The 15268-nt window shown below is 38.3% G+C and overlaps 1 protein-coding gene across 5 annotated transcripts in view; it reads right to left on the reverse strand.

The window, feature by feature from the left end:
- Positions 1–1704: 1704 nt before the first annotated feature.
- EPS8 (EGFR pathway substrate 8, signaling adaptor) overlaps positions 1705–15268 on the reverse strand; it is a 138283-nt gene continuing 124719 nt past the window's right edge. For all 5 annotated transcript variants that reach the window (XM_087764949.1, XM_087764950.1, XM_087764951.1 and 2 more), the window contains 4 exons: positions 11349–11586; positions 7593–7773; positions 7004–7133; positions 1705–3149 (listed from right to left, as the gene is read on the reverse strand). In XM_087764949.1, coding sequence (XP_087621075.1) covers positions 3036–3149; positions 7004–7133; positions 7593–7773; positions 11349–11586 — 663 coding nt within the window. In that variant the 3' untranslated portion in view covers positions 1705–3035. The remainder of the gene's footprint in view (positions 3150–7003; positions 7134–7592; positions 7774–11348; positions 11587–15268) is intronic.

Below are 15268 nucleotides of genomic sequence, written 5' to 3' on the forward strand. Positions count from 1 at the left end.
AAGGTATGTGCTTAGAAAGCACAAAGCTGCTGAGTGAATGTACACTGCTAAAACCCCCTCCCTCCACCCAGTTAAAAAGGCAGAAAAATAGTAAAGTAGTTCCTATGTTATCAAACACAACTCTTTTTTCCACATCTAATAAGGCACTTTTTGACATTCAAAAAACTGGTTTGTTTTCTTTTCAAAGACGCTTTTAACATACCACATCTTTCTAAAATATTAATGTAAAAACCAAAATCCTCACTGCTCAAATCCTAAAGAAAACATTTTGAATGTAACACTGCATTTTACCAATGTTTTCATTTAAGACATTGAACATTTTGAAGAAAACATTTCATTTTCATTTGATGAACCCCAAACGAGATCTCCTTTTGATTTCTCATAACTGTCAATAAGCTGAAAACTCAAGAACTGTGCAGCAGAGGGGTGAAGCTCCCTGCAGTGCCTTAAACCACCAAGGAAATTCCAGGAAAAAGGAAAATCTCTGCCTTAATGCCACTCAGATTTCACAGACTGTAACTTAGAAATCATAAAGTCTAGTTCAGCAAAGTCAAAGGCTAAAATACAACTCGTGTTGTACTGGGTTGTTAAGTCATTAGTAGTTAATTTAAAAACTGAAAAAAACCAGAAACAAACAAACCAACCAACCCCCAAGCCCCCAGATGATTCTGCTTGTCCTTTAAGTATATGGAAGGGGTTTCCTGTTTTCCTCCCAAGTATCTCCAAAGATGCCTCTGAGCACACTGACCACATTCAAACTTGTCTGGCTCTTTCTATGCAACTTAACAGCTACACAGAAACCCAGCTTCAAAAAATCAGTTGTGAAGCCACCTCTTTTCTCTCAGAGGTGAAACATGGGTGCTTCCTCCAAGACCTCCGCATGCCAAACTCCACAAAGTCTGAAGAGTCTCAGAGCTGATGCCTCCTTTTGGGCAAAAGCAAGCTGTCTGCTGAATGCTAGAATAAGCTTGCAAAGAATATGAATATGGGCTTCATGTTTCGGTAATTAACAGGGGAACAAAGGTGCAGGTAACCACCACAGTGCCTTAAATGGAATCAGACATACTTTCCATGAGAAAATACAGTGACTAATTTTTAAATATGAGTTTCAAAGACCTTTTTAAAAGTTTCCTACTCCTGTACTTACAAGTAACGAAGCATCTATGTAAGAGTAGCTTCAGATCTTCCTTTATTTTCTTAGTCATTCTCCACCCAGTGTAGGAGACCTCGGTGTACGGTGAACACTCTTCAGGCTAGGTATGGATACTTACTAAAGAGGGTGAGGAAGAGGAAATTTTAAACGTGAATCAGAGAATACATCAAGCCTTTGGAGGACTGGGCTTGACTTTTAATGATAGGACAGGCAGTGAGGCAGACCATTTTCCCCCATAAAGCTATGTATATAGGTTGAATGGATGCAGTTATCATGCAGGTGTGCTGGTTCAAGTGTTTCCTATAGGGAGAAAGCAATCGAGAATCATTGTTTCTTTCACTGGGTGAGACAAGAATCCATTTCTTAGTGATTGTGATGGCAGCTGGAGTCTTCAGTTTGCGATTTGTCACTTCTTGACCCAGTTCTGGATAAGACTACATTTAAATGACTGGTACAGAACCTACGTACTTTTTCACAGGCTTAAAGAATATATATTAAATGTAAAAATATACATAGACACACAACGAACACACAGAAGAAGCATTTGTAAGGACATTTACAATAAATGGCACTAAACACCTTTATTAAAGATTTTTAATTTTTCTTTTATGGAAAATGAATAGGATTCTTTTTTCCCTTGTAGGCAGAGGAAGAGCAAACTAATGGCAAAAATCAAGAACGCGTTCTTATTTCAATACCATCTTTGTCACCACAAAGATACAACTATTTAACAGACAAGAAATACTGTTTATTGCAGACTTTAAGCTGATTCATGTGAAAAAGGCACTATGAAACTTAATCAAACTAGGCGATTAAATTTGTCTAAATTAAGTGATATTATATATTATATATAATACATATATTATATATAAAATCACATGACCATGTGAAATAACAGAACATTTTTGTGACAAAAATCATTGCATCTTCAAAAATAATATTTGCTGGAAGGGATGTTTCCTTTTCTCCCCCTTTTGCCTCCAGCAATCCACTTTTCCAAAAGATTACATATATAAAGAAACAATAGCTTTTTACATAAGGAAGAACTGACGTCTGGGATCAACACACAAAGAAGTCTAGATTATACACTGTTCTTTTGATGGGTTAAGTTACAAACAAAAAAATGCAAGTATATTAAAAAAAAATGTACTGTGAATTGTTTCATGGCTACCTACAGCAGATCTGATCACCTCTTTGAGCTGAGTTGTGTTACTACTTTCTAGTTACTCCTTCTTGTGCAATATTATAGTTCATTACAAGGGAAGTATTGATAAAATCAATGTACAGAGTATTATTTTGCTATAAACAGCATCATTAGTAATAAAACATCTTGGGAGTGATGCAAGAAAGATTCAGTCTATGTTAGGCTGCTGTTTGTTCTCTAAACATTTCCTCTCTGATTGCTGGCATCAATGACTTAACTAAACATCCTGCAGCTGAATGCACGACAAGAAAGACTGAGCCAAAAAGACATAATTGCAAACTACAGCAAGAGATGGGATTCAGAATCTTATTATTACTGAAGGGTTCAAATGCTTTTTTATTGCTGGCTCAGCTTCCCTCGGATGAATCACAAAGACGTGTTCCAGTTTATCTGTAATGGAATGGTTAATTCCATGAAGCCAAGACTCATCTTTGGGTGTAAATGAATCACGTGCCAATATCTTCACCTGTCAGGAACCTCCATTGAATTTCTCATCTGTTCATTTTTAATGATGAGAAGCCAGCAGCAGGTACTTCTGTGGAGACTACAGTAAATTTTCTTTATGGTGGCTAGTTACATTTACAATATTATAAGACATTCCCCTGCACTGCTTCCTAAAGCAAAGCTGGATGGTATAATGCTATGGACAATGGAATTAAAGAAAAGAGGAAAGACATTTTAGTGGCTGCTTCCTTCATCAAAGGACTCCACACCTGAATCTGTGGCAGCTGCACTGATTTTTTCTTGTCGTCTTCTCATAATTTCTTGTAGTTCAGAACTACCACTGTTAGCCTATAAACAAATAAAAAAGAAAAAGAGTTTACTCGTGGTTTTGACACATGATGAAGATCCTCTGCCAGCATTTTATTAAGATAGATGTTTAAACAAGTTAAATTCACCTTGCAGCTCCAGAACTAAAAATGAACTAAGAATCTGGTTAAATAACATTTGGAATAGGAAAGGATTTACACTATCCTTAAATGCGGACCAGAAAAGAACCTGCAGACTATTACAAGTGTCAGCTTGACTTTTAGCACTGCTGAGCATCTTTAATTCTCGTGCAAGTCCCTGGAAGTGTTGGATATTTATGGGGTCAAACATGGCCTTGGTAAAAGCAGGGTTAAAGCCCAGCAAGATTGTTAGGATTCCACTCTTGAGTATTTAAATATCATGGCAATCATATTTAGAAATTAAAGCACATAAACCCTTGGTGGGTTTAGATTTATGTAAACACAAAATTCATGCATGCACATGGGTTTGCACAGCCAAGGCCTAAATAAAGATTCAGATACCTCATCTTAGTATCCCACATTACACAATACACCATCATGCATTTACTGTTCAGAGACACAGGCTTCAAACTTAGAACACAGCCATAAAAACTGAATCACATTACTATATTAGCAACAGTGTAGTATTGTGAGGACAAGGCCTTATTTCACCTTTCAGGGTGAAAAACAGGTCTGCTGAGCTAACTGCAAACAGATTGCTTCAACAATGTAAATGAAGTTAATCAGCAAGGCCAGGACACATATCCACTAGAGCAGAACTTTCCAAAGCGTGCATGACTTTGAATGAGACTAGAGGATTATAAAGCAAGACCCATAGCTGCTACTGTGTTATTTGGCTATGACATGACCTTCCAAGCTTCAAAACTATCTTCCAAAATATCCCTTGAATAAGGAGGCAGAAACTGTTTTTGAAATTTGTAAAGCAAATTTCAGGACTCTTAAGGGAAGAAAAAAAAATCCTTCAATTGATTCTGAACTCTGAAAATTCATCCCACTACATAAAATTTAATTTAGATTTACCCCATTATATCCATTACAATGCATTATCTGATGCCATTACCTGGCAGACAGGTTAGGTCTCCACAGGGAGGGAGGCTAGGATGCTTCTGCTAGGTAAATTACCATTGCTCTCTCCTCCGAAAGTCGAAGGGCAAAGCAAAGGGCTTATAATTGACTCCCTGAAGGTAAGCGAGCACTTTTATTTGTCTTAATTCATCTTGTCCTTGCCCACTTCATTTCAGATAGTCAGCAGTCACCCATTACTAAGTCATGCATAAAAAACATCAGCAGATACCCAACAACGTGCTTTATCAGAGGTCATGTGCAAATATTTTTCTGAAAATGACTGAGCAGCCGAGACTGAAACAGTTTACCTTCCTGATAACATCAATAACAACATGACTGATGAGCCTGAAACACTGCTCAACTAAACCAACTGCAATACATCATGTGGCACAGCACAACAGAGACATCCTACTCAGAGACGGGGTAGCTAAGTAGCCTAGGGCTGTTCTTGGGAATACAATTTTTGGAACAGACTGTTAGACCTTGGCCTTAGCGATTTACCCAGTTTAGTCTCTAACCAGATCATGAGGTAACAGTAAGCTCCATCATTCAATCCCACTTCTGTGCCTGAGCCATTCCTTTCACTGAGGTGTCAAAGAGAATGAGCTATACTTCCAGCCAATTTGATACATATATTAGAAACCATTCTCAGTTTTAGAGGGGTGTGTGCCCATGCTTCCCATTGATGGAGTAGGAAGACAATGAGAGTGTGGACCTGAAGTGTTCCCTTCTGGAGATGACAAAGGTGGTGTTCAGGATCTTGTGTCTCTACACTTATCTTCTGTAGCGCTTTAAAACACCAGAGCTTGAAATGCTCAACAAAAGTTAAGGAAATGGACACCTAAAAGCTCATAATCATGGAGACTATTAATATTTTCACTTTGCAATGAAAAAGTAAATCCATATAGATGACCAGCCAAGTTGCTATAATGCACTGTACTTGGTATACAAGGTGAACTTCAACTCTCTGGAGCAACCCCAGAAAATAGCTCCTGGGGGTGATACTCTGATCAGTACAAAGAGCGTGGTGCATCCTCCCTCCTCCTGAGACACCGCTGCTTGCCAGCACCATTTCCTCTGGCAGAAAGGAGGTGTTTGGCCCTGGCTACGGCCAGCTCTCTGCTCTCTGACACACTGGTCTCACATAGTCTTATCTTTCTGCTTTTGCTTGGCCAGGCCCAGAAAGCTGTTAAACCCCAAACACCTTCCCCACACTTGCAGTCTGTTTATACAGGGGCCACAAAAGTCCATTAGGATTCCAATCAGGAATTGCCTAAATTCTGAAATTCATCAGTTATACCTCAAATAACTGAGGCGGAAATAAATATTTCAATTACCTTTTCACTAACAAAATCCAATGACCTTGGTAACCTCTCAGTACCTGTTTATTAACACTTGTAATGTGTTTATTAGACAAGTTTTGACTGCTCAGTTTCCTGCAGAGCAAGACCTAACTGAGGCAAGCAGAATAACAGCAAGGAGGAAAAAAAGGACAGACTTCTACAATCCAGTGCATCTCTGCTTTTCAGACTTCTACCACAAAGGCACTTCCAACTCAGTACACAGAAGCCTTATGAAACTGAAATAAGATTGTTGACATTCCAGAAAAGTTGAAGAATACACATATATCTTCACTGGGAAATGATGGATTGCTCTGGACTGTAGTGACATATATTCCTAAGAATAAAAGTGAAATATTTCTCCCTTCCTCTCACAGGAAAACATGGCTTGAAGAAGGGAAGAAAGCAATTTTAACAGTGTTTGAAAGCAATGCTCTCTGATCCACACTGATCAGGTAAATTATAAAATATGCACCATCATAAACTTGTCTTTATCAATATGCCTGGTAGTTAAAGCTTAAAATCATTTAAGCAAGACAGTCCCAGCTTCATGAAGGGATAGAAACACAATTTAAACGTCTTCAAAATTTTCTTTTAAACAGGATGTGAAGAATATAGCTTCTCGTTTGGGTTAGTCTCACCTCTAGACAGTATTGAGTCCATTTCTCCACTTGCCACAGCAAGTTTTAAAAAAAGAAGTAGATGCACCTGCAGTTCTCCTGGTTTAAAACTGGTAAGCATTCTCCCTAGCACAATTCTGTATATAAGCTTTTAAGGTGTTTAAGGAACAATACTACTCTAATTAAAAGAAACTGCAATGGAGCAACAAATACAGAGATACAATACATTTATCCTTAGCTCAGTAATTTTGCTAGCACAGTGTCAAACGTATTTTCCCCCACTTGGGAACCCACTAATACAGATGGCCCAGCATTTGACCTGAAAGGCCTTGAGATTCAACAGTCAGCTCACTCTACCAATTTCTCACACCTAATAAATCAAATCTCCTCTACAAAGATAAGGCAAAAATAACTCATCACCACCAAAAGTAGCAAAAGTAGCAGGAGTACCTGTTTGTCCAAGTACCAGGCAGAGTAAGAATCAAGAAAAAGGACATTTTACTCTCTCCTATTGTTTTCCCAAAAGCCCTTTTTGGCTCATTTTCTCCTCTTGCAGCCTGATTACAGCATACAATGTCTTAAACTTGAGTACTACCATGCACTCAGTTTCTAACGCTTTGTGGACCACTTTAGAAGTGAGGAGAAATCCCACCTGATGTTTTGATAGATGCTGTTTCTATGGATTAATACCAAATAATTCAGGTACAAATAATGCTTATCAATGTGATGTGACCTGAGGAAAAACAGCTGCCTCACAGAAAGAGCTATTTACTTCTATAGGTTCAAAAGTGGTGACCTAGCATTAGGTTGGTAAGAAGGGCTATACATACCTCCAAGGCAGATTTCTGTACCGTAATCTGGCTGTAGACTCTAGACCCTTCTGGGCAAACAGTCCTCAGTTCGTCTTTATTGAGGGAGAAAAGCTGAGCACCCGTCAGCACGCCAAGGCTGTTGACAGTCCTGGGGTCACACCAAGGGAACAAACAAGAAATAAGCAAAAATACACTAGCCAAGGGAGAGAAGTAGGTTGTCTTCATCCCACATTGTCTCAGGTAGGGTTACTAAATCAAGACAAAACTTTATCCAACAGGACTCTTGAAGTCAATTCAGTATCTGTTATAACAAGTACCTTTTGGTGGAGGCTAATATATATAATTTTTTTTTCCTAAATATATCTATATCGCTATAGATCTATAACCACATTGATATATATATTGATATGTATATATATAATATACATACATATACATAAATATATATGTATATATATGTAAAAACAAATTCTTTTTTGCAAGGGTGCAGCTGACGTGTCTTGATTTTCAGAAGGCTGCTTGATTTTAAAAAGTGGGCAGACCACACCCTAATTACTGACAGGAAAATAATTTTAAGAAGTTTTCTTACATTTGCCCTCAAACTTACACAGGGTTGAATCCTTTGGACTGCAACCATGCTTTCACATCTTCAGGAGAAGAGTCGTAAGTGATGTTAACTACCGGGATGTTTGGTCGTGGCACGTGGAACTTCCTCTGGGCAGCGCTCCGGCCGATGGTGAGCCGGTGAACAAGTTCATCCTGCACCTCCTCCATCTGCGATTTCCTGCCTAGAGAGAGAGATGCCCCACAGGAGTTACTCTCAAGGTTGCTTTATCAAAGCCAGGTCATTTCCTATATTCCACATTAAATCTTAAAACTCTTTTTTTTTCTTTAAAGATTCACTCACTAGATCTGACTGAATTATTATTCTCCTTTTTCCCCAGTGAAGATTTCAGTATTCCCACTCCTCTCTTTGCAAAACAAAACAAAAGCAAAAAAAAACCCTCAAAATTCAACTGAGACCCTAGAAAGAGGAGATGAGCTTGATGTCGCAGAGATGCATAGATCAGTCTGACAGCACCCAAGCTGTAGAAGAAAATGGGCACTGGGGATTATTCAATTGTCATAGTCTGCGTTTCTTCAAATAGAATTACTATGTTTTAAAAATGAGAACAAAAAAGATGAGGAAAAACATAAGATTGCTTACACTGTGAAAAGGCAGCACTTTCCACAAACATTTTTTATTTGAAAGCTCAACTTTTTAGTGCAAATCCATGTAGGCAAAAAAAATTCACTGCTGCTGACACATATCACCTTACATCTAATAAGCTATTCTAGTAATCACATTTTTGAAGGGGTTTTAAGAAATTTGAATTCACTCCAAGCCTGGAGTGGTTAGCTGAAACAATGTCACAATTTGCATTTAAAAAAAAAAAAAAAAAAAAGGGGGGGAGTTGCTCTCACCAGAGACACAGGAATTGGGCAAGACTTTTTTTTTTTTTAAAAATAAAACTGTACCAATTCGCTATCCCACAGAACCCATTTGTCTGCAGCATTTAGTTAAGTTGCTGGTCATTAGCAGGCAACAAACTGAAATGCTTTTCATGCATTTCAACAAAATCAATTACAATGACACTGAAAATTGTTTAAAATGCATATAAAAAGTTCTATGGATAATTTCATAAAAATAGGTAGAATCCAAAAGGGTGTAAATATCTTTTTGGGCACAGAGAAGATACTGATTTAGCACAGTTAAACTCTCCATGCAGTAACTCTGGAATAACTATAAAAATCCTTTGACACACAACTTTAAATGATCTCAAAAATTCTCAGGGATTTCCTTACCAAGATATTTTTAGTCATCTTTATTCAATGTTCTCACTTTGAGATACAAACAGTAACTACAGCACCTTTTCTGATGCACTCAGATGGCAAAAGCTATTCCTTCTCTCCCATTACACTGATTGCAACAGAGGAAAAGGACACAACTTCAATATGAAAAAACTGTAAGACAGCAAAAATGTTTCTTTCTCTACTTTCCTTTTATATTATCCCAAAACCTCCTCAAGGATCAACATCTCTAGGCAGTTAGGCAAATAAAAACAAGATTTACATAGGCTTTTAGGACTATTTTTTTTTAATCACCACAACAGAAAAAGAAAAATCCTTGGTTTAGCCGTTTTCTTTCACAAAATAGCCCGAGGTTGAAAGTGGACAAAATATCTCTAGTAAAATATTTGAGGCATTCAGGCCCTATTGTGTTGGGTTTTTTTCCCCCAGAGTGTGTATCACAAGCCAAAATGACATGTGCTCAGTGGTATGTGAAGGTCTGAGATGGGATATGCAAGTAAAGCCTTTAGGCAACGATATCGAAGCATGTACCAGTTATTTTCCCAAACAGGAAGAGTGAGAAAATTGCTGTCTTCCTTCTATTTACACAGATTTTGAAAGACTTATGTTTTATCTGGACCAGGACTATATCAAAAGATAAATATTTATCTGTTAGATATTTAGGTATCTGTTAGATATTTATCTGTTAGATAATGGATTCTTACTGTTGTTAGATGCATTATCATAAATAAACAAGATACCCTCGGTGTGAAGCAGGTACTACATGCCGTGTTCTCTGCAGGGTTCAGGTGGGTACTTGGGCAGTAGGTGTACAGGCAGGGTCACCCATTACCTTTGCAGAGGCAGCTATTCTGCAAGGACTCTGAGGTACCTAAAGCCCATGAACTGGGCTTGAGCAACAGCTCCCAGGAGGGCACAGGAGCTCTCACGCATGGCCCAGGGCCTCAGCAGGTGCTGAGAGGGCAAGAGATGTCTTGTAACCACTTAGTCTACAGCAACCCTTCACACCCTGTACCTGAAGTCAGGATGGTCTTCACATTTTCCATCTGTAATGGGTAAGGAAGGCCATCGTGGATTCAAGGAAACACACCTGCTACAGCACGCAAAGTCCTTCTTACATGGAAAAATGATCATTTTTGTGCGTGTGTGTGTGTGTGTGTGAAATTCACCCTCACTTTCCACATCTTTTATACGTGCCCAGGTTTCTGTTTTTATTTAAGTAACCAACTGCCCAAAATAGGACAAAGGCAGAAGCTAGCCCTGCTGTTTCTTTGGGAAACGGCAATGAAGCCTGTTCCTCCTGCCAGGCTGTTCTCCATTTATAATTTCCAGTCAGCCAGTCTGTTATGTGAAAATATTAAAAAGGTCCCAGAGCCTTCCTGAGTTCAGAGCTTAGGTGAGAGCTTGTCTACCACCAGGCAATGTCAAAGCAGGCTCCACTGACTCAGTGTGGTTATCCAAGCAGGCATGCTTCCCATCCACTGGGGACAGGCGGAAAAAGAAGCCCTTCTGTAGAAGGGATTATGCTCGGTGCCAGTTTTTACCTCAGGTGGACATGGGATTTTCTGATAAGGCAGGGAGGCAGAGGATGGGAAAAGCTGTCAACTCCTGAACTGCAAAAAGCTCATTATTTTAACACCTATTACTTTAAAAGCCATAGGAAATGCTTGCCTACAAGTTTCAGCCATTTTTAAGCCAAGAAATCACATTGCTTAAAGTGCATTTAGGACGGAAATTATTGACTAAATAAGTTCTCCTAACCTAACTTGCTTTTCAGTCGATACAGAGTAGGAGCCTCAGGAGCAGTTAGGCTTTATACTTACAAGGTGGCCTTAATCAGAACTTTTCATGACTGCCACACACTGCTGGATGCAGGTTACCATGTTTTTCCAGCTAAAGGGCTATGGAGTACGTTCTCCCATCCTCCTAAGCCAATGAAAGTTTGCTCAGTGGCCTGCCAGTTGCTGTGCTTTAACCAAGCTAAGGGGACCTGATTATAAGACGAGTGTCCTACAACACTATTACAACATGGTTCCTATGCATCAGCCAGACCTGTAAGTCTTCTTGAAAGCCTTGGATACATGTTCCAGAATGGTGCAAATGCCCTAGAAATATGGATGACCACGGACAGAAGTGTAAAAACAGACTAACTGATTTCAAAAGCAATTCAGATTGTAATGTGGCAGTGAGTTCAGGTGGAAAACGTACATTAGCCAGAATACTAGCATGGCCATTTACAGTGTTGAAAACCACTGACTGAAGATCCCAGTCAAAAAAAAAGGAAAGGATTTAGGACTGGGACAAGTGTAGAAGTGTTTTTTCCCTACTTACCATCATGGGTAGCGAGGGTCAGAACACACATACATAGAAAATGTGTATTTTAAAAAGGGTTAAAGCTAAATATTTCATAAACATTTATCTGAAACACAAGGTTTTAAGGAATTTCAGGATTAAGCAAAACGCACAGGAATGGGAAAAATACTTTTTTTTCTTGTTGCTTAGACAAACTTACGATCCACAGGATCTTGCTTTTGCCTCTGAGTGTCTCGTGCAACACTACCACCGCTGTCGCTAGAGGTGCTGCTTTGGCGGCTGATGGTTGCTGGCGCTTTGGGCACAGGAACTGGTATAGGTGCTGGTGCACTAGGAGGGAGGGGAACAGCCACGGGGACAGGAGCCGGTGTTGGAGGTGGCAAAGGAGTAGCAGGAACTGGATCGGGTTGCTTTGCAACATAGTCCGTCCTTTGTTTCTGAAAAGATGCAGAGAGACTCAGTTTGACAACGAAACTTGGACAAGACATCAGACAAACTCAGGTTTCTGCAGAAAACACTGGGATGTTTTGCACCAACTGATTTCATTTATTGCACAAAGACATCTTACTTGCCAGATGTAGTTCCAAAATTTGCCAGAACTTTATTTGGCAAAAATCCATCTCTGTCAGACACAAAATTCACAGCAATGGCATCATCTGAAACATAGTTCTGTCTTTCAAATGAAGGAGTTCTATAAATGAAATTGTTTTTAAATCCCAAACTTCTATTACCCGGCACTTTTTAACAGCTTCCAAAATTTTTGAATTGTTGGACTTTATCAGTGTAAAAATGAATATTCCAAAGAAGTTATGTAAAAAATAGTGAAAAATGAACATATCCAGCCACACCTAAGTCTGACTAATGGTTTAACTTACAAACATCACTGAGGTTGGGATAACACACTGTTTCTTGAACTGCAGACACCATTTAAGAGGTTCCTGCTCCTCCTACCCATTCAGTTGTGCCTTTTCAGCTATTTGTGTGGTCACTACATGCCACCTCAATGCAATAATCCAATTAAAAAAAACCCTCCACAATTCTTGGAATAGGGCTGTTGTTTCTTTTCCCCCATTTTACGCAATGTTCTAACAGCATGCATATTATCTTCTACTAATAACTAACCAGCAGGTGTCTCAAGAATAATTTTGGTGAATAATTTCTTTTCTCCTTCTTAGCCTTTAGAATGGCACCAGTTACAGGAAGAGGCATGTATTTTCCCAAAGCAATCCCAATGACAGACAAGCCCAGAAGCTCATAAGCTACCTGTGCTACCCTTTTCTTTCAGACAGTTCAAACGCCACATCTCACTGTTTTAACAGTGCTCCCTCTCCACAGTTTTGGACTAACACAGCTCGAAAGTTTAATATTAAAGTTTATTTGCTCAATAGGGATGCCTCATTTCTTAGTTATGAGAAGTCTGCTTACTTTGGTATGAAAATAGATGAGTACATTCCCCAGATTCATTGCTCCTTCCTGAAATACTCTTCCCTATTTCCTTGGAGGCAGAGGGTTTATGGCAGATCAAGTAGGAAAATATTTGTAGGAGACATACGTTAGAATCTCAGCAGCACATCACTGCCCTGACAACAATCAAACTTTCATTAAATGTCAGCAACTGCCCTTATAGAGGAATCCCCAACTCGGTAAGTCTAACTGATGGACAAGGCATTTTGTAGTGAATGTAAACTGGGACCATTACAGCTAAGCTATTCTGAGTTACACCAGCAGAAAATTTATCCCATCAGCTTCTATGGCCAATTAAACCTAGGAAAAAAGTCTTTCGTTTCCCTTCAATAATTTTTCACTTAAATTGTAGTAGTCAGCTACTGAAGCAAACATATAGTCTTACAATACATTCCCATTAAACCTTTTTGGTTTTTTTTTCCTCAGCATTTAGTTGTTCAAAGGCATTCATCTTGGTTATTTTGTGTTCACCTTGTGCAGTGCATTGTGGGGAGATTAAAAAAAAAATCATGATTGACCTTTCTGTATTCTGCTATTTCAATGTTAAGACAATAAATGCTTTTTTAAATGTCAAATGCCAAGAAAAGTGAAATGCATAATATAAAAGGGAACAAGCAGAATAACGTATATTTAAGAAACCTGTCCTTTGGTGGAAAGAGAGTGCCCTACTAGGTATATAGTAAGTATACCATAATTTATAATATATAGATATAGTATGGTACATCCAAAATCTTGCTAATGAATTTAAAAATTTCACACATATTAAAATGTTTTAAAGATATTCAGATATTTTTTAATCTTGTTCACAGATTCCAATTGCTAGACTGTTATCCCCACAATGTACCCTCATGTGTGCCCCAACCTTCTTAAACAACATGCAAGGAAAAAGCACATCTCTTTTTATGGTACAGAGGATTCATTACAAACCAAGGCATCAACTGCATAGCACCACAATCATAATCCAGCTAAACACTACATGTAGCTCTCAATGGACGCTACTGATGTAGTTTCAAAAACATGTTGTACTGCAATCACAAGCCTCATCAAAACAACTTGCTGGAGTGAAAATAAAAATTAAACTGGAAGCACCACTCAAATTCTAAATTTAAAGACGAAACCACATTGAAATACAATTCAAATTTTGTTGAACAGGGCACAAAAGCCAATTATACATTTGAATCACATTTAACATTTCTTTTTTTAAACACTTCTTTTTTTAACTCCAGATCTTTTGAGGACATCCACACATTCGTCCCATCACTTCTATTCATTGCTACAAACAAAACAAGCATGCAATATGGAATTTGGTAACTACATAGTCCAAAAGAGTCATTTTTGAGCTTCAATATCAGATGAGTAATTTTGTTACCTCTGAAAGCTCTCCAAGCAATTGCTGTGAGGAAAATGGAGTAGATTACACCAAATAGTCGTGTTAGAAAGGTAAAAAGTAACTGCCTCACATATCACTCCTGAAATTTCATGCACATTAGCAATTTAAAACAAAAGAACATAATTACCTCTTCTTACTCACTAAGCAACTCGCGAAGTGAGTTATACTTATATTTTCTTTTGAATAAAGAGTGGAGTGTTGGCTACAAAACATACATATGTGATACCATGTAAGCAACAAGCTCTTTTCAAAGCATCTATCCAGACCGAAACTTAGAAAAACCCGAAGAGCTGACAATGGACTAAAGATCCTAAGATGAATATAGAGAACACTTGCAACTGTGGAACACTAAGAATTAAATCAGAGCAGGTTTCAAAAAAAGGAAGAAATTATTTACTTTAGCTTAGAAAATGAGGCAAAAGTCGCTGCTGACAGACATGTACCTACTAATTTGCTGACAGCCATCAGAACAATGAACAATCCCGGTTTGGTTTCTTTTTTTCCTTCTTCCTTGTATTTTTTTCTTTTAAGAATAAACTTGCAATCCTCAACTCATGTAAATGGGAACAAATCCTTTAAATTATTTGGAATGGTGATGATACACACTCATTAAAAACCTGGATATATCAAAAAAGCTTGCTAGGACTAAATTTTTTTTTTTTCTTTTTTCCAGAAAAACTTTGTTCTCTACAGGAAAAAAATAGAGGTCCCAAAGCTCTTTTTCAACACGCTACTTGTTCAAAATCAAGATTTTGAACAAAATAGATTTGATCTATTTTTAATGTAAGAAAGATAATAAGTCTGAGCAAAAGTGCTAACAGTATCAACCCTAATTTTTGATCATTGTAAAAGAACTGGGAACAATATATTTTCAAATACATTTTGGTATCAAAACCAGGAAATATGTATATTCAAACTATGGCAAATGCAGACTTAACATTAAAGAGGCATTGGATACATCCATAACTAGCATTAGTGCTGGGAAATGCTCTCAGTAAGTTAACACAGCCATGGAGCTTCCCATTTACTCTCTTTCCGAACATTTTAGTGCCACATTCCTGTTTGCACAGTGACAGGAGTTCACCAAGATGGCTGCAGAGCATTCAGCCTCAGTTTTGTCAACAGCATGGTGGTCTAGATGTTTTCTTGAGACTCACATTTGGGACCTCTCATTCTGGGGCACGTACCTCCTTCCTTTGGCTGTATTTAACAGAGAAGAGAGAAGCAACTACTTGCCTACACCCAAAAGGGACAATGAGGTACCC

Source organism: Nipponia nippon, unplaced genomic scaffold (genome assembly GCF_047370975.1).
Source record: "Nipponia nippon isolate SJK-2023a ecotype South Korea unplaced genomic scaffold, ASM4737097v1 scaffold_3, whole genome shotgun sequence".
Lineage (NCBI taxonomy): Eukaryota > Metazoa > Chordata > Aves > Pelecaniformes > Threskiornithidae > Nipponia > Nipponia nippon.